Genomic DNA, 19,657 nt, shown 5'->3' with positions numbered 1-19,657 from the left:
CCCTCACCTCCGGCAACCGCAGCGATGCCACGGCCGCCGCCCTCTTCCCCTGCCTAATTCAGCCACCACCGCCCTCTCTACCACTTCTCACCAAACTCGACACTTACAGCAGCACAACCCACAAAACATAGCTCAAGATTCAAGTTCAATACATGCTTATTTTATATATCATTGCTTGAATTCTCAATGTAAAATCAGTTCATACAATTCATGCTCAATGTATAAATAAGGTAAAGTTCATATCTTTAAGTCTCTTTTTTTCTTTTCTCTGAAAATGCATATCTATATGTGGACACGTTTATGAATGAGTGAGTCGTCTATTGCTTTTGAAATCAAAGTGAGAAAATTAGATAAGAAAGTTTGAGGTGGAACCTTGAGTTTGAATATATGGCTGACAGTTGGGGTTTGATTTTCTGCTGTGTTGCTGAATCTCAGTGGATTGAGAGCTCTTGCATTTTGAGTTGCTTGCTAGCTATAGTTATTAGTGTGTGATGGAAGGAGGACTTTGGCTGATGAGATAAAGAGTGAACCTTCTACTTCTTGCGAGAATGGGGTGAGTGAAATTGTGGGAGAGGTGGTGAATAATGCAATGTTGCTGCAAGCTCAATTTATAGGCAAACTTAGCCGTAATAGTTGAAGACAATGGCAGTAATAGTTGAAAACAATGCATCAACTTTTGACAATGAGATTATTTGCCGTAAATGCATGGAAATTGGCAAGAGCTGTGAATAGTAGCCTATGTGCTAGCCCATTTGACCAACAGCAAGAATAGATTTGCTGTCGTGTAGTTCAGTTTGGAGGGGAGTTGGTGGCTGCCAATTGCCAAGTGTGGCTAAAAGTTGAAAAAACTAAATGCAGGAGCATGGCTCTTGATGGGAGTCTAAGTGAGGTGAGTGATGATTTGACAATTAAAACTGTCTCATAAAAGAATTGTATCTGTAAAAATCTTTCAGGATAAAATTGTCGAAACTGTAATAATTCTTCAGGATTTGCTAATTAAAAGCTCGTGAAAATACTTGAATGTTAAATTAAATAAATATGCAATGCATATAAATTTAATAACTAAATTTACCAAAGCTTTTGTAAATTATTTTTGTTGGAATTAAAATAAATTCTTTTTCTCAATCCGGCGTGAATCTTCTTAAATCTAAGTTCAAAAATACTCTAAATATAGCTACGAGGAAACGGGGTGTTACATTCCTCCCTCCTTATAAATTCCGTCCTCGGAATTGCATATTTGGTATTCTAGTTTGGGATACTAGACTTTCATTATCAGTGCGGCTACATAGCTTGATGCTTATCACATTTTCTAATCGTGAAAATGCTACGTCTCATGTCTCGAGAACTGTTGACAAACGAACTCATTCTAATCATACTATGCTTATCGTAATCAAAGAAGATCTTATTGGGACAACTATATAGTACGAGTTTGTACATTGGGATGACTAAATTGACAATCACCGAGATCATAGTCATGTGGGCTGGCCAGACCCAGCACGGCGAGTCACTCAGTCAAATGGGAGCTTCGCTCCCAATCATGTCAACTTCTTATTTCTTATAAAGCTCTAAGTCAACTTCTAACTTAAAGCACTTACTTCTAAGTACTTCAATCATAATCATTGGTACCATATAGGTCCATTCTATGTCGTTCTAGCGGTGCTATCACGACTAACATTCTTAAGACATTCTTGGGTGGTTCTCAAACAGTTTGTAAAAGAATTCATCATTCTAATCATATAGGCAGTGAACCTAAAATGATAACATAAAGCTTTCTCATCTTTCATTCATTCATACTTATAGATATTCAAGGCTGTTGATTATTTATACCGTTTAGAATGTGTTCTTTTTGGTTGTAAGTGTATCATTAAAAGGAAGGGAAAATAAAAGATATAAAAAAAATTATCTGGTCCCCACACTTTTTATCTCATGTTTTCTTTGGTGGAAAATATATGAAAATAATATAAAGAGAGAGAGAGACAGAGAGAGAAGATGAGATAAATTGAACTTCCTCTGTCCGATCGAAAGTGAGTCGTATTCTTTTTTGGGTCGTCCCAACGAAAGTGAGTCGTTTCATTTTTTGGTAAAAATTAGGGAATTATAAGACTCTATTAATAAAATTAATTACATCCTTAATTATTTTTCTTAATCACCCTAGTTACTGCTCATTCTTTATTTTTGAAATTATTTTTTATTTAATTTTTTAAAAACCTTTAATTACAAATATAATTGAATAGATTTAATACACTAAACATCAACTTTTAAAATCTCGTGCCAAAAATAACTGCCTCATTTATGATGAGACGGAGGAAGTATATATTTTGATGGTAAAAGATAATATAGAAAAATATTATCACACTTATAACTGTGATAATTTTATCATAAATTGGAGTGAAAAGGTGAAAAAATGGACTGCTCAGGAAATTTTTTCTTTATGTTTGAAGAAAATTTTCCAACTAAGAGAACGTGTGAAAAGAGTGAAAAAGGAGGGAAAATATATATATTCCACACCTTTTGATCAAAGAGAACACACCTTAAATTAATTTAGCTTAATTCATATCTCATTAAAATAATGAGATTGGAAAAAATTTATTTTTGACTATAAAAATATTCAATCATCAATCATGCATTTTATCAGGTAAAGTAATCACTCTTGGGTGGATTGCTTAATTTGAAGTATTTTTCTATTTTACTGAAAATACCAATAAGTACCGACTATAGGTTTTCTACCAATAAAAGATCTACGCAGGACTTATGATAAAGAAAATGTTAAACTACTTCGTGAATACGGCAACGTTGTTTAGAAGATAAGAGTAGATTCTGTTAATTGTTGGAACTTTTTATATAATACTATAGATATACATGGTTATTTTAAATTAATAAATATATCATTAACTTGGATACATGTACATGTATTTGTTGATAAAATCGGAATACATATGTGGTTGAAATTTGGAATCGAATTAACATGTGATCCAGATCACCCTTCTAGCTTTTTCTACAGATTTTTTACACGTATATTAGTTGTAGTTTAGAAATTGTCTTTTTTTTTTAGTTTAGAAATTGTCTTTTGTTTATAGAATTTATCATAATTCTTTCTACTATCTGTATTTTATACAAGAAAATATCTTCTAATCTAAGTACTCTAAATAAAATTTACTTCCAACAGTATGAGACCATAAAAGTGAAACGACCATTTATCTTATTGTAAATACAAATTTATTGATCTCGGCTTTAATATATCTTTGACAATAATTTCGAACTATATTGGGCATGACCTCAAATCTCAGGTCAGTCCGGCCCATTTATTCTATCGGGCTTACACCCTTTAAATACGTTTGTTTGGGGTGTTTTATATATATAGATATTGCAAAACTTATTTTATACTCCCTCCGTCCCGCTATTAACAACGGTCCATTTCTTTTGGATACAAGTATTTAGGAGAATAAAATTGTAGTGTAAAAGTATGTAAAGATATGTAGGGCCACATTGTTTATAATATAAAATCATTATTAAAAAAGAAAATAGACCATTATATATGGGACAGTCCAAAAAGAAGAACAGGACTGGAAAATTATCAACTTATATATTGTAGTTTAGATTTTCACGAATATGTATGCCATCATTTGATTAACAGATCAATGCTTCTCATTTCACCATTTTACATAACATAATACCATGAGATCCAATTTGTTAGAAAAAAGGATTAATGAATGCCAATCCACGTATTTTAAGACTAAACTAGTATTTGCATTTCGTGCAATGCACGAAAAATATTTTTATATTTATATATTAATATACAATGGATACAAACTCAATTATCATATGTATAAATATAATAAAAATTAATTTTAAAAAAATTAATATATTTAAGTTGAATATTGAAAAAAAAACACAATATTAAAAACATATATTATGAAAAAGGAAAAAATAATAAGTTAAAACAAATAGATTTATTCAAAAAATGATTGAGAGAGGAGAAAGAATTTTTAAAAATTTTAATCTTTAAATAAATATAACTTTTATATTTCAAGTTAAATATTTATATAAAATATTATCAAATTAAAGCTCTTATCGTGATCTTTAATTTGATATGCATATTAAATATTTTATAATTGGTTGAATTTTAAAATTTTGGAAAAAAAATATTAAATAAAATAAAGAAGATAAAGAAAAGAGTAGATTTTGAAAATAGCCACTTTTATATAATAAAAATAAATTTTACCCACTAATATAAAAACTTAAAAAAATATTCACATTTACCATTTTACCCTTACATATAAAATTTTTACACATACCCTGTTTATTGGTTGTGAATTCAAATCGAATTCACAACTAAATTCACGTATTGGTTGTGAATAACAAGTGTCGGTTGTGAATTCGCATGCGAATTCACAACCAACATTATTTTAAATTGTGAATTCACAACCAACGAAACATGAATTCACAACCAATTCACAACCAACGAAACATGAATTCACAACCAACACTGATAATTCAGTTGTGAATTCATAAACCTGGTTGTGAATTCAAGAACATTTGAACAAAATTGAGCGATTTTCATCAACATATATCACCATAAATCGAAATTCACATATTTCCAACAGTTGTAAGGATAGCAAACCAATAGTTTGAGAAGACAATACATCACAAAATTCGACAAAAAAGAATAAATGACCGAGATTAATCAACCGGAGACCCTAAGTACTCGAGCTCGTCGTCGTCCACCGCCTTCTCTCCGGCGGACTTGGCTGGGCAGCTCCAAATCTGAAATTTCGATTTACAGATCGCCGGATTCGACATCACGACAACCACCAGCAGCATCTTCACCGCCGCTTGCAGCAGATCCGCTTCCGACGACAGCGCCGTCGACAACGTCGCTCTAGAGGTGGAGATCGAGATCGCATTCATCCACGGCAGGAGCGCCACACCGCAATGCGCCTCAGCCGCCGCCCTCACCTCCAGCCACAGCCGTAGTACGACGATCCGCCGCCGGAAGAGAAAAAAAAGGGGGAGAGAGAGTGTAGAGAGAGAGCGCTTTCTGCAGAGTGAGAGCTCTTCTCTCTCTCTCTCTCAAAAATCAGACACGCCGCCCAACATCTCTTTCTCTCTCCGTCTCCTCACGAGCTCCACCGCGTATGGCCCCGACGAGGCCGCGTCCGGCCGAGGGCGTCGCTCCACGCCCGCTCATCTCTCTCAACCTCAGACGCCTCATCGCCTAGATTCTCCTGCTCCCTCTCAATTCGCCCCCAATTTATCAAATCGAATCAAGCCCTAATTTTCCTCTTAAATCCGAAATCGCTGCCGCCGCTGTAACTCCCGGCGACTGGCTTCCGGCTTCGTCCTCTTCATTCTCGAGTCGCCTCTCTCAATCGATTGGAGCAACGGAATCAGCCCAGAGAGAGAGAGAATAGAGCGAGAGAGTGAGAGAGAGAATAGAGCGAGAGAGACGAGAGCATAGTGAGAGAAAGAGTAGAGAGGATTTTGTTTTTGGAAAATTGCAAATACTACTATTTAAGAAGGGGTATTTTAGTCTATTCATGCAAAAAGTGAGTATTTTTTTATGTTTTAATTTGAGTGGGTAAAATTTATTTTTGCTATATAAAAGTGGGTACTCTTGTATATTAACACTAAAGAAAAAGGCAAAAAAAATTTAGTTTACAAATAAACCTTCGATTTTATTATAACTACTAAATTACATCTCAATTTTGAAATTAATTTTAAATTGAGAGTTGTATTTTTAATATAGTATAGATTTCTAAATTTTCACAAATATGCCTCACTATATTTGTAGACACACACAAACCCATTACCTCTTGAAAATTAGAAATTTTTGTTGTACGAAAAAAAAAATAGTTGATATCAAAGAATGGAGTTTAATTTAATTTGTAATATTTATAAACATTCATGCATTCTTTGAAAAGGGGAACAATCTAAAGAAATTTGAGATTTCTTGACACGTAAATGTCCGGTGTTCAGTTTGGTGAAATACGCATGACTTAATTTTATGATATGATGTTTTATTAGATAGACTCGATTCCATATTTAATTTTGAGATGGTGTCACGTAGAATTAATTTTTATTATTTAAGTATTGGCCTTCCCACATAATAAAAATAATCTTCGATATTTTGAGCTAATTAGTTCAATTTCAGGTCAACTTAATTTAGAGTAACTAACCACTAACCGAGTGTTTCAGTATTAGCAATTATATATGTTTTGATTTGTGATATTTATATCTAACAAATCAAACTGCAATCAAAATATGAAAAAGCTCTTGCACTCTTTATTAATATGCCAAATAATGTAATAGAGGCTCGATAGGCAAATCTAACCGTTCTGATTAAAAGCACAATTAAAACAAATCAAAGAAATTTGTCACACATTTAGAACAAGAAGACTCCGGCGGCGGCGGCGACGGTGCCCATGACGGCGGAGACCTCCAAAGCAGCGGCGCCACCAGCGGGGGTATCGGCTGCCGGCTTAGCCGCATCAGCTGCATCAGCAGCGGGCGCCTCAGCCGGAGAGCCACCGGGGGCGGCGGCGGGGGAGGCGTCACTGGCCGGAGTTGGTGAAGATGCCGCCTCCTCCTCCGGCGCGGCGGCGGAGGCAGGGACAGCCGCCGTCGGAGTGGTGGCCTTGGTGGGGGCTGAAGCGGGCACCGCTGCCGCCTTTGGGGCGGCGGTGGGGGTGGCGGAGGCCGGTTTTGAAGGAGCCGCCGCAGGCGATGCCGATGGGGCGCCAGATGGGGATTGGGCCGCGGCAAAGGCGGCGGAGAAGAGGAGGGCAAGAACGATCAAATGGCGTGCCATTTTTTTATTAATTTTGTTTTTTTTTGGGGGGGGAGGGGGGGCTGTCGAGCTTTATTAATGATTCTTGTAGTTTATTGCATCAATTTTTTCTTCTCTAATTGTGTTAGACGACAATTAGAGGAGAAATTGGAATCGCTCAAGAATGAAGAATACGGTGGGAGGTGGCGGGGCTTTTATACGGCGGAGGTGGCGGGGAGATGCGGTGGATGATCGATGGACATTTCATGCAAATTAAGAACCTCGAGTTTTTTGGTATCAGCAAATGAGGAGGTTGGTTACTTTTGATAATTTGTTGCAATATTTATGGTAAATAGCGATGGTCGAAGCCAACGACAAAAAAAGCTTTCAGGGATTTATTTTTAAATTTTTTGGGTAATATATATTATTGTCTGATGATGTGATTGATTAATGGGGTTTTTATATAATAAACAACTAGCATTTGTGCTCGTATAATTCATGATTCATGAGAAACGTTTTATTTTTCTTTCTTATATATATATATAATATTCACCACCTTTACAGTATATAGGTCCAAATTTGGACCACACAATGAGGCCACATGGCTCACTTGGAGCGCGCACGTGGCAATAGTCTCCCAAGACCTTCTAAGACATAAAATACGAAGGGTAAAATAGTCATTTTGAAAATTAAAAAAAAAACAAATATATATATATATATATATAGATATATATATTACCGAAAATTCATTTTTCTCCCGCGCCGTCGTCAAAATTATGCATGTAATTATTGTACACCAATATGCATAAACATAAATCCAAATATGCATAACGTTTGATAGAAATATGCGTGAGAAACTATCAGTATACAAACCCTCTGATGTCTCTCGCTGTCGAATAATGCTATGTGTGATATCCCGACCCTTTCCATAAGAAATATAGAAGGCCTAACTAAGTATACTATTGATACACGCCCAATATTTAATAATTATATTGTAACTAGGAAATTGTTATAAATTTACCCCCGATATTTTATTTTTAGATCGATAAAATACTGAGTCATTGCTAAAATATATATATATGAGAAATATTACTGAAAGCATTTTATTTTAGTTAAACGTTATATATATATATATATATATATATATATATATATATATATATATATATATATATATATATTATTCATTCATATTGAGGCTAAAGCCCAATATATATATATATATATATATATATAATTATAATGTGATATTTGGGTAATTTATTTTGTCATAAGCCCAAAATCAGATGTTATTATAATTATTAGTAGTAGTATTTATTTATTTAGCTTAAGTCTATGTAAGATCAGATTAGATTAATGAGTGAGAAAGAGAGCGTGAGTGAAAAATCATCTCTTCTCTCACAGATTATCTTTTTTTTTATATACCAGATCAGTTTTTTTTTAAAAAAAAATAAGCGTGAACTAAATCATCATTACTTCTCTGATAAACCAGATTTCATTACTTCTTCTGCCAGCGTCCTTTCATCTTCCAAGAAATATTTTCTTCCAAATCTTCTCAAAATCTCCCATCTCTCCAGACTAAAAATCCCTGCAATCATTTCACTCTTCTCTTCCTTTAATATATATATCCTCCTTCCCTCACTCAAAGTTCTTTTCACTGTTCCTGCACAATTATCCTCCAGGTAACTTTCTTTATCCTTTTCTCCACTTCCAGTGCAAGTACTTTTATCTAGAGAATAACCTTTTATTGTTCCCCCATTAAATTATTGCTGCTACAGACAACAGAACTTGGAAAAAGAACTGAATCAGTTAAGCCAAAACAACAAAGACACCAAAAATCCTCTTACTAAAAAGGTTCGTTCCTTCCCCTTTTTATTATAGAACTTGCATTACTCTTTAGCATAGCACCATTACAAGAACATAGATCTCTAGCTCTTATACCACATCAATGACCATGATATAATCTTACTCTATGTACTGCTCTAAACAAAACAAAGAAAAAAAAAAAGAAAGGGAGAAGAATCTGTAACAAACCAAGAACTCTTTCATAGCCTCAAAAATTCTGAACTTCAACTCCAAGACTCAATTTTTTTTATCCCAAGAACTTGCTCTTCATTTCAACCTACAAGTATCGATTCTTTCTCCTTGATTGGGACGGGTCTGGAACGTGAGTGTGTGAGGAGTGGATTTTCTGTCCCCTCGATGGCTGCCGGAGAAGACGGCCGGGCAGAGGCGAGGTAGCGCGAAGAACGCCGGCGCCGGAGGGAAGGAGATGAAGGCTGCAGCTCCTCCCCCTCTTTGACCGCTGCTGCCAGAGGATTCAGGAGGAGGGACGACCCCTCAGTGGAATGGGACGCAGGAGGAAGGGCGCCGGTGGACGGCGACGGCACGACCGAGGGCCTGCCGCCACTGACCACCGCGAATGCAGCAGCAGCGGCGGCGACCCTCTTCGGTCGACCGCCGCCCAATTTACGCCAGGAGAGAGAGAGGGATGGAGGGGTGGCAGAGCGTCGTGGCCCGGACGACCCCGTCTCGCCGGAGTTGAAGCAGCGGCGGCGGCGCGGCTAGGCAAGAGAGAGGCGAGAGTTTGAGAGAGAAGGGGGGGGTGAGACGAGAGAGAGAGAGAGCCCCCTTTTAAAAAAAAAAAATCTGATTTTGATTTTCTTATTTTAGGGTTATACTCCCTCCGTCCCAATAAAAGTGGCCACATTTCATTTTTGGGTGTCCCATTAAAAGTGGCTACTTTCTAAAAATGGCAAAAGTTTACTTTAATTAAGTCAACAATTACTCACTAATTTGGTCAACAATTGTAGGCCACTTTCTAAAAATGCAAAAATTACTCACTAATTTGGTCAACAATTGTAGGCCACTTTCTAAAAAGTACTCACTAATTTTGGTGGGTCACACTCAATTAAAACATAACAATCCCCTTCTTAATCTCCGTGCCCAAAAAAAAGTGGCCACTTTTATTGGGACGGAGGGAGTAGTAATTTTTCAATTTCCAGAATTATTTCCTTTTTATTTTATTCTGTATGTTATTTTTAAATCATTTAAGGCCTTTAGTTAATTGAGTTTGGGCTCCCCATTTTAAAAATCTGTTGGGCTCTTCATTATTCTACCTAGACGGGCCGATTTTTACTCCAGAATGGGCTAGAATTATTTTATTTTTGGGCTCTGACTATTATTAAAACATCTGGGCTTAATTATTTATAATAAGCCTTCTAGGTAAATTCTCTTGGACTCTAATTATTTTAACTCAACCTATGGGCACTTATATTAATTCTCACTAAATTATAAATTGTTAATTATTTATACATCTTGAATTCTTAAATTATTTTCAATTAGGTTATAAATTATTTATTACCTTACAAGCTTTAAAATGTATTATCTATTTTCACTAAGTTTATATATTCCAATTAATTTACTAATTATTTCATAAATTTTACACTCATTATTTAGTTAACCCCATCAAATCAATAATTATCCGGGCATAGTGTATCAATAGTTAGAAATTCCCTATTCCTTAGAAATTAGAATGGGACCTCGGAACCTACTTAAGGAATAAATTTCTTGTAGGTCCGAATAACCAAGAGCAGTGAAGCCTCAAACGAGCTGAACATCGAATCTCCGCTATTGAGGTGGGTTATACTTTACATACAATGTATCTTGAGTTATATAAGCTCTGATATTTCATGAAAATTATCTGTTTATCCAATATAAATGTTTTTATGTGCGTTCTGTAATTGTTTAAGGCTCGCTTTAGTATCGATCGAGATTCTCATTTGGCCTAACACGCTAAATGAGGATTGTGTACACAGGGTTAGTGGCTCGATGGGTTGATCACCATCGTGCACTAACAGATTTAGAACGTTATAAGGGTGGGTGCTTGACAGGAGGTTATCCGGAGCACAGTTAAGGTTATTGATTCCAACCGGGTGCGTCCCGAGATCAATAACAGATTTTGGATCTGACTGGGTGCGTCCCGAGATCAGTGAATGTGGGGAGAAAGTGAGTAACAATCGAACGTACATGGGCGCCCTCGACAAGAAAATATTTTTGTCATGCTTAGGAGTGGATTTCTGTTTTTAAACCTTCTAAGTCATGATTTTGATATTGGATAAACTGCCTTCTTATTTCATAAAATATTTCGAAAACTTGTGCCCACTGAGTACATTAGTACTCATCCCAAATATTTTCAAATGTTTTTCAGGTTAGGCGGCTGGTGCGCACGGTGCTGAGCTGGGGAGTGTCTCTTATCCTGACGACTAGCTACTCCTTAGCTAATCTAGTTGAATTCCCGAATAACTTCTAAATCAAATTCTGTTGAGCTCAGACTCATTATTTCTATTCCGCTGCACTGTTGAATGTTAAACTATCAGGGTTGTGAAACTAAACCTCTTTAGATCCTTGGGGATTTTCTCCATATGATGAACTCGTTCTATGTCATCATTAACCATCTTTATATTAAGCCATTTTATTTATCGTATTTTATTTCCTCCCAAGCCTGGGCTGTCGCAAGTGGTATCAGAGCCTAGGTTTTCTTTCACATCTCTGATAACCACAAATTCTTTAAGACTGAGTCTAGAATTATTTCCCTAGACTCCTATACATCGCCAACACTCCCAGCTCTCCGTCACACCACCGCCTCAAGGTATGTTTCATTTAGTAAATTCAAGATGTTTGCAAATTTTCAAAAGTATTTCTGAAATCTATTCAAATGAAAACGAGGCGCCCTATAAAAGAAAAGAATCATTGCAACAACATTATCTTGTAAAAGGATACGCATGACTCGAGCAAATGACGTTTTGGGACAAACCGAGCCCTTAACGGATCAGCAGGAAACGATTGTCAAGGAGGGTTTTCTCGAATTCCCTTGACCTAACGAGAACGATTACATGTTGTGGCCTCAAGTGCCACTACCAATAAGGAATGTTCCAAAAGAGTTACGAACCTATAACCCCACAGATTGTTGTAATAACATAGAAAGCTAGGAGTATCTATGAGGTAGTAATAGGATCACTGAATTAGGATTTTACAAAACTTGAGAATCACACGAGACGTCCGAATATAGAGTATGGACCTTAGGCATTGCTTAAGCTTCGTTTACATTTTTATTTATAGTATCTGATATAGAACTTAATATTTTCAGATGGAACCACCCCAACCACCCCCGAGATTCCCCGCGCTTAGGGATAGGATCGAACAGATGAGACACACTCGGGACTTGGAGGATAGGCTCCGTCGATTTTGGCTGTGTCAATGGGATCCGGACGAGCCCTTTGGGGCATTTTTAGGGCGTTTTGTGCACGCATGGCAGTTTGCGCGGACGGCCGGCGTCACAGACTACGAGGTCGGCCAGCAGCTTATTCGACATTTACCTCACGGCTGGAGAGACTGGGCAGAAGAGCAGTTGGACGATACCTGTTCACATCCCGTCCTCTCGGGGACTTTGCATTGTTCAGCACGCGGATCTTCAACATGTGGGCGAGTCACGGACTCACTGCCCCCTTACCTGCTGTAGCACCAGTGGAGATGCCCCCACCACAGTACCACCATTATTCCCCGAATCAACCGGCGAATGCAGCAGCCCCTCTTCCGCCGTATCCCATGAATGGGGACGAGTATGAGGACAGCCCACCTAGGGGCCTAGTAGTCGATGCACTGGCACCCCCACCAGTACCCCCACCGCAGGAGCCAGTCGACGAGCCCGAGGTACCTAGGCGGTACCGCATCCGCCTAGAGGATTACGGGCAGCCCTTTGCTCTACCAGAGGAGGACATGATGGGGCCAGAGATTATGCTAGAAGACCCACCTGCTCCCCCAGCCTTCCCAGCGCCAGCAGACAACGACATTCCCATCATAGATATAGAGGAGGAGGAGGAGGATCCCGAGGAGGACCCCGAAGAGGATCCAGGGGAGGACCCCGCAGGCTTTCAGGATTGGGAGGACGAGGACTCATCATTGTTGGGAGACGGCTCTGTCACTGACTCACCCTAGCAGATGCTGCCATAACTTTTTGACAATTAGCATAGGTGTCGGAATTTGAATTGTTTTGATTGGGAGCCGGGAGTAGATAGCCCGAGCTATGTCCGAACACCACTTATCCGGTTGTTTTGATTTTGATGATGAATGCTCAAACATATGCCTTTAATGTTTTTAATGATTATTGAATTGTGTTGAGTGGACTCTTTATCCTATTAGTGAATGTTTTTATTTTATTTATTTATTTATTTATTTATCTATGTATACAAGTTTTACCTTCTATTAATCGATGAAAAACACGTACTATAGAATGGAAAACTACGATTTTGAATTCGAGGCTGAGATCCCAGAGGAAGGTCCCCTCAATGGTGGACGTGGGCGTGGACGTGGTCGTGGTCGTGGTCGTGGACGGGGACGGGGGCGCGGCAGAGGACCTGAAGGCCAAGGAGGAGGATATGACTATGAAAACTTTGTGCCCCCAGTAATTCCTGACCGCACTGCCGCCGAAAAATTTAAGAAGGAGAAACCCCCGACTTTCGACGGAATGGGTGGACCTGAAGACGCTGAGAGATGGATAAGGGCGGTGGAACGAATCTTCCACTACATAAACTGTGAGGACAATGAAAAGGTTAAGTGCGCCACGTACCAACTCGTGGACGAGGCGGATTTCTGGTGGGAGTCGGTGAAGAACACCATGACTGAGGAACAGCTTGGGGAGCTAACCTGGGCGGAATTTAAGACCAAGTTATTTGAGAAATATATACCAGAGTGCTACCGTCAAAGAAAGCAAAACGAATTTTGGAATCTGAAGCAGAGAAACATGACGGTATCTGAGTATGACCGGACTTTCAATCAGTTATCCCGTTATGCTCCACACCTGGTGGACACAGACGAAAAGCGAACAGAAAAATTCCGAAATGGTCTGCGCCATGAAATTTCAATCGTCCTTGCAAGCCAAGGAGGCCTCACCTACGGCCAAACCTTGAACAGGGCACTCACCATCGAGTCACTATTGCCTAAGGAGAAGGCAAAGGGCCCTGCCCAAGCTGCTCACCCACCACAGCCTGGCCAAGCATCACACTCAGATGTGGGAAAAGGGAAGAGAAAATGGGAAGAATGAGGAAATTATGAACACGGGAGGAGGCCGTGGGCAGGCAACCAGGGACGAAACTACAATCAACAGCAGCAAGCCCCACAAAGGCGACCATGCCCGAGGTGCAACAAGTTTCACCAAGGGGAATGCCTAAGGAGAACGATCGTCTGTTTCAATTGTGGTGAGCAGGGGCACTATGCTAACACATGCCCGAAAAGGAATAGAGGAGCCCCACAGCAGTATAACCCTGGTCATCAGCAGAGGAACTTCGGGAATCCCCCAAGAAACCCGGGGAACCAGCAACGGAACCCGGCCAACCAACCAAGACAAAATCAAGGCCCGGGAGGCAACCAGAGACCACCGCAGAATGCTAGGGCCTATGCCCTCAACCAGCAGCAGGCAGCACAGGGCCAGGGGAATCTTGCAGGTATGATAAATGTAATCGCAACACCGATTATAGCTTTATTTGATACGGGAGCATCCCACTCTTTTATTGCGCATGCTGCCTGCGAAATGCTGAATTTGACCCCGGAGTTAACCCAAGAATCATTGGAAATTAGCGTCCCGGGAGGTGGAAAAATGACAACTAGACATGTCGTTTTGAACCTAGAATTGAACATAGGCGTTGACACACTTAGGGCCGACCTGTATGTTATCTCCATGATAGAGTTCGACATAATCTTAGGAATGGACTGGCTCACCAAGACCAGTGCCACAATCTACTGTGATGAAAGAAAAATCTCATTCCATACGCTGGAAGGAGGTGAAACAAATTTCCATGGAATCAGAATGGGAGCCAAGGTTCCAATAATCTCCGCCATGAAGGCCACCAGGATGTTAAGAAAGGGGAATTGTCAGGCGTACCTAGTTCACCTGATGGGGCAACTCGAACAAAAGAAGACGATCGATGAAGTTCCGACTGTTAGAAATTTCCCCGACGTCTTTCCTGAGGAATTACCTGGCCTACCACCAGATAGGCAACTGGAATTTACAATTGACTTGGAGCCCGGAGCTGCACCGGTGTCGAAGGCGCCATACAGAATGGCCCCACCAGAGCTACAAGAATTAAAAATGCAACTGCAGGAGTTGTTAGACCTGGGTTTTATACGACCCAGTGTGTCACCTTGGGGAGCACCAGTTTTGTTCGTCAAAAAGAAGGATGGCTCGTTGAGGATGTGTATTGACTACCGAAAACTCAACAAGCTCACGATAAAGAATAAGTACCCCCCTTCCCAGGATTGATGACCTGTTCGACCAACTGAAGGGAGCGGGCGTATTCTCCAAGATAGATCTTAAGTCTGGCTATCACCAACTTAAGATAAGACAGGAAGATATTCCCAAGACCGCGTTTCGAACCCGATACGGGCATTACGAATTCACAGTGGTGCCTTTTGGTTTAACCAATGCACCGGCCGTATTCATGGATTTGATGAATCGAATCTTTCACCAATTCCTGGACAAATTCGTTCTGGTCTTCATCGATGATGTACTCATCTACTCAAAAACAAAGGAGCAACACGAGGAACACCTACGCATAGTGCTGGAAATCTTGCAAGCGGAACGGTTATATGCCAAGTTTAGCAAATGCGAATTTTGGCTGAGCGAAGTGATGTTTCTCGGGCACATTGTTTCGGCCAAGGGAATTAAGGTAGACCCGGCCAAGGTGGAGGCCGTCAAGGAATGGAAGACACCAACAAACGCCCATGAGATCAGAAGCTTCCTAGGATTAGCGGGCTATTACAGGAGGTTCATAGAAGGGTTCTCCAAACTAGCAAGGCCAATGACACAACTGCTAAAGAAAGGAAGCCAGTACAAGTGGACTGAAGACTGTGAACGGAGCTTTCAGGAACTTAAGACAAGGCTAACTACTGCCCCAGTGTTAGCCATTCCTGACGAAAGTAAGAGTTTTGTCGTCTACACCGACGCCTCAAAATTGGGACTTGGGTGTGTCTTGATGCAAGATAGGAAGGTAATAGCTTATGCGTCCCGCCAACTGAGGCCTCATGAGTTAAACTATCCAACCCATGACCTGGAGCTAGCTGCAGTCGTGCACGCCCTAAAGATTTGGAGACACTATCTCTATGGTGTCAAGTGCGAAATTTATACGGACCATAAGAGCCTGAAATACTTCTTTGAACAGAAAGACTTGAACATGAGGCAACGAAGATGGCTGGAACTGGTAAAAGATTACGACTGCACTATCAACTACCATCCAGGAAAAGCGAATGTGGTGGCAGACGCCCTAAGTCGAAAAACTGGAGCAAAGCTAGGAAGCCTAATTACCCAACAGGAGGAGTTAGTACGTGATCTGGCTGCACTCAAACTGGAAATAGTACACCCTCCAAAAACGATATCGGGTTGCATAGCTGCTATGGAAGTTGTCCCGGACTTGCGAGCAAGGATCATTGAAGCACAAAGAGGGGACTGGTTTTTGGAAAGATGAGACTCGCTGTAAGGTCAAATGAACCCAATGGATTCACAGAAGATATGGACAATGCTCTAAAATTTGAAGATAGGCTTTGTGTGCCTCATAACAAGGCACTGAAGAATGAAATCCTGAGTGAAGCACACGACACGCCCTATACAGCTCACCCGGGAAGCACGAAGATGTATCAAGACCTGAGGAGGATATTCTGGTGGAAGGGGATGAAGAGGGACATATTCATGTTCGTGGAACGATGTCTTGCATGTCAACAAGTCAAAGCTCTACACCAGAAACCATATGGGTCGTTGCAACCATTGCCAATTCCGGAATGGAAATGGGAACATATCAACATGGATTTCGTGGTAAGCTTGCCAAGGTCGACACGTGGAAATACCGCCATTTGGGTGATCGTGGATCGCCTGTCGAAGTCAGCTCATTTCCTCCCCATACAAATGACTTTTGCATTGGAAAAGCTTGCGAAAATATATGTCAAAGAAATTGTGCGCCTTCACGGTGTACCGGTGTCGATCACGTCTGATCGTGACGCCAGATTCACATCGAGATTTTGGCGGGGTCTACAAGAAGCAATGGGCACCAAGTTAAACTTCAGCACAGCATACCACCCCCAAACAGACGGACAGGCTGAACGGACGATTCAAGTATTGGAAGATATGCTCCGAGCAATCGTCTCGGGCAAAGGAGGGAATTGGGAGGACTTGCTACCCCTCGTGGAGTTCGCATATAATAACAGTTACCAGTCCTCAATCGGAATGGCTCCATACGAGGCACTGTACGGGCGAAAATGCAGATCACCCCTTTTCTGGGATGAAGTGGGTGAACGAAAACTGTTGGGACCAGAACTAGTTCAACAAATGATCGAGAAGGTTGACCAGGTCAAACAGAAGATCAAAGAAGCACAAGACAGACAAAAGTCATATGCCGATACACGACGCACTGAACTAGAATTCCACACGGGAGATCGATTTTTTCTCAAAATCTCCCCCACAAAGGGAGTAGTCCATTTTGGGAGTCGTGGTAAGCTGCGACCCCCGCTATATAGGTCCATTCGAGATCCTAGATAGAGTGGGCAAAGTAGCTTACCGATTAGCCCTGCCACCAAGCATTGGAGACGTGCATAATGTGTTTCATGTCTCGCAACTACGAAAATACGTGTTCGACCCAAAACACGTGATAAAGCATGAGGAGGTAGTCCTAGCCCAAGACTTGAGCTATGAAGAGAAGCCTGTCCAGATACTTGATCGTAAGATTCAAGTTTTAAGAAACAAACAAATACCTATGGTTAAAGTGCTTTGGCACCACCATGGGATAGAAGAAGCCACGTGGGAACTAGAAGAGAAGATGAGAACTCAGTACCCCGAGCTTGATTACCAAGGTACGCAAATTTCGGGGACGAAATTATTTTTAAGGGGGGAGGTATGTGATATCCCGACCCTTTCCATAAGAAATATAGAAGGCCTAACTAAGTATACTATTGATACACGCCCAATATTTAATAATTATATTGTAACTAGGAAATTGTTATAAATTTACCCCCGATATTTTATTTTTAGATCGATAAAATACTGAGTCATTGCTAAAATATATATATATGAGAAATATTACTGAAAGCATTTTATTTTAGTTAAACGTTATATATATATATATATATATATATATATATTATTCATTCATATTGAGGCTAAAGCCCAATATATATATATATATATAATTATAATGTGATATTTGGGTAATTTATTTTGTCATAAGCCCAAAATCAGATGTTATTATAATTATTAGTAGTAGTATTTATTTATTTAGCTTAAGTCTATGTAAGATCAGATTAGATTAATGAGTGAGAAAGAGAGCGTGAGTGAAAAATCATCTCTTCTCTCACAGATTATCTTTTTTTTTATATACCAGATCAGTTTTTTTTAAAAAAAAAATAAGCGTGAACTAAATCATCATTACTTCTCTGATAAACCAGATTTCATTACTTCTTCTGCCAGCGTCCTTTCATCTTCCAAGAAATATTTTCTTCCAAATCTTCTCAAAATCTCCCATCTCTCCAGACTAAAAATCCCTGCAATCATTTCACTCTTCTCTTCCTTTAATATATATATCCTCCTTCCCTCACTCAAAGTTCTTTTCACTGTTCCTGCACAATTATCCTCCAGGTAACTTTCTTTATCCTTTTCTCCACTTCCAGTGCAAGTACTTTTATCTAGAGAATAACCTTTTATTGTTCCCCCATTAAATTATTGCTGCTACAGACAACAGAACTTGGAAAAAGAACTGAATCAGTTAAGCCAAAACAACAAAGACACCAAAAATCCTCTTACTAAAAAGGTTCGTTCCTTCCCCTTTTTATTATAGAACTTGCATTACTCTTTAGCATAGCACCATTACAAGAACATAGATCTCTAGCTCTTATACCACATCAATGACCATGATATAATCTTACTCTATGTACTGCTCTAAACAAAACAAAGAAAAAAAAAAGAAAGGGAGAAGAATCTGTAACAAACCAAGAACTCTTTCATAGCCTCAAAAATTCTGAACTTCAACTCCAAGACTCAATTTTTTTTATCCCAAGAACTTGCTCTTCATTTCAACCTACAAGTATCGATTCTTTCTCCTTGATTGGGACGGGTCTGGAACGTGAGTGTGTGAGGAGTGGATTTTCTGTCCCCTCGATGGCTGCCGGAGAAGACGGCCGGGCAGAGGCGAGGTAGCGCGAAGAACGCCGGCGCCGGAGGGAAGGAGATGAAGGCTGCAGCTCCTCCCCCTCTTTGACCGCTGCTGCCAGAGGATTCAGGAGGAGGGACGACCCCTCAGTGGAATGGGACGCAGGAGGAAGGGCGCCGGTGGACGGCGACGGCACGACCGAGGGCCTGCCGCCACTGACCACCGCGAATGCAGCAGCAGCGGCGGCGACCCTCTTCGGTCGACCGCCGCCCAATTTACGCCAGGAGAGAGAGAGGGATGGAGGGGTGGCAGAGCGTCGTGGCCCGGACGACCCCGTCCTCGCCGGAGTTGAAGCAGCGGCGGCGGCGCGGCTAGGCAAGAGAGAGGCGAGAGTTTGAGAGAGAAGGGGGGGGTGAGACGAGAGAGAGAGAGAGCCCCCTTTTAAAAAAAAAAATCTGATTTTGATTTTCTTATTTTAGGGTTATACTCCCTCCGTCCCAATAAAAAGTGGCCACATTTCATTTTTGGGTGTCCCATTAAAAGTGGCTACTTTCTAAAAATGGCAAAAGTTTACTTTAATTAAGTCAACAATTACTCACTAATTTGGTCAACAATTGTAGGCCACTTTCTAAAAATGCAAAAATTACTCACTAATTTGGTCAACAATTGTAGGCCACTTTCTAAAAAGTACTCACTAATTTTGGTG

The 19,657-nt window shown here is 40.1% G+C and overlaps 3 protein-coding genes and 1 long non-coding RNA gene across 5 annotated transcripts; 3 read left to right on the top strand and 1 right to left on the bottom strand.

The window, feature by feature from the left end:
• Positions 1-6,382: 6,382 nt before the first annotated feature.
• LOC131004195 (uncharacterized) lies at positions 6,383-6,808 on the bottom strand. The gene has a single exon (XM_057930816.1). It carries the CDS (start codon positions 6,806-6,808, stop codon positions 6,383-6,385), a length of 426 nt encoding a protein of 141 aa, XP_057786799.1.
• A 1,250-nt stretch (positions 6,809-8,058) lies between these two features.
• Positions 8,059-12,966, top strand: LOC131004204 (uncharacterized). Of its 2 annotated transcripts, none has more exons than XR_009094930.1 (3): positions 8,059-8,448; positions 8,545-8,620; positions 10,343-10,925. XR_009094930.1 is itself a non-coding variant. In XM_057930827.1 (3 exons), the coding sequence occupies exon 3, from the start codon at positions 12,026-12,028 to the stop codon at positions 12,761-12,763; it is 738 nt and encodes a 245-aa protein (XP_057786810.1). In that variant the 5' UTR covers positions 8,063-8,448; positions 8,545-8,620; positions 11,916-12,025; the 3' UTR covers positions 12,764-12,966. The 2 variants fall into 2 exon arrangements, 1 of the variants encoding a protein (XP_057786810.1); XM_057930827.1 differs by lacking the exon at positions 10,343-10,925 and adding an exon at positions 11,916-12,966 and having other exon boundaries at positions 8,063-8,448.
• Positions 12,967-13,058: 92 nt separating this feature from the next.
• LOC131004194 (uncharacterized) lies at positions 13,059-13,868 on the top strand. Its single transcript, XM_057930815.1, has one exon. It carries the CDS (start codon positions 13,059-13,061, stop codon positions 13,866-13,868), a length of 810 nt encoding a protein of 269 aa, XP_057786798.1.
• Positions 13,869-18,105: 4,237 nt separating this feature from the next.
• On the top strand, positions 18,106-19,091 carry LOC131004208 (uncharacterized). Its single transcript, XR_009094932.1, has 2 exons — positions 18,106-18,440; positions 18,537-19,091. It is a non-coding gene; the product is annotated as an uncharacterized LOC131004208 (long non-coding RNA).
• The last annotated feature ends 566 nt before the right edge of the window (positions 19,092-19,657 follow it).

The sequence above is a fragment of the Salvia miltiorrhiza genome, unplaced genomic scaffold (genome assembly GCF_028751815.1).
Source record: "Salvia miltiorrhiza cultivar Shanhuang (shh) unplaced genomic scaffold, IMPLAD_Smil_shh original_scaffold_354_1, whole genome shotgun sequence".
NCBI lineage: Eukaryota > Viridiplantae > Streptophyta > Magnoliopsida > Lamiales > Lamiaceae > Salvia > Salvia miltiorrhiza.
Note: the sequence above shows the minus strand (reverse complement) of the source record. Positions and strands in the feature narration are given on the sequence as shown.

What these genes read in the sequence shown, in the direction of transcription:
- LOC131004195 (XM_057930816.1), bottom strand. Translation starts at nt 6,808, where the DNA reads ATGGCACGCCATTTGATCGTTCTTGCCCTCCTCTTCTCCGCCGCCTTT.
- LOC131004204 (XM_057930827.1), top strand. Translation starts at nt 12,026, where the DNA reads ATGGGATCCGGACGAGCCCTTTGGGGCATTTTTAGGGCGTTTTGTGCA.
- LOC131004194 (XM_057930815.1), top strand. Translation starts at nt 13,059, where the DNA reads ATGGAAAACTACGATTTTGAATTCGAGGCTGAGATCCCAGAGGAAGGT.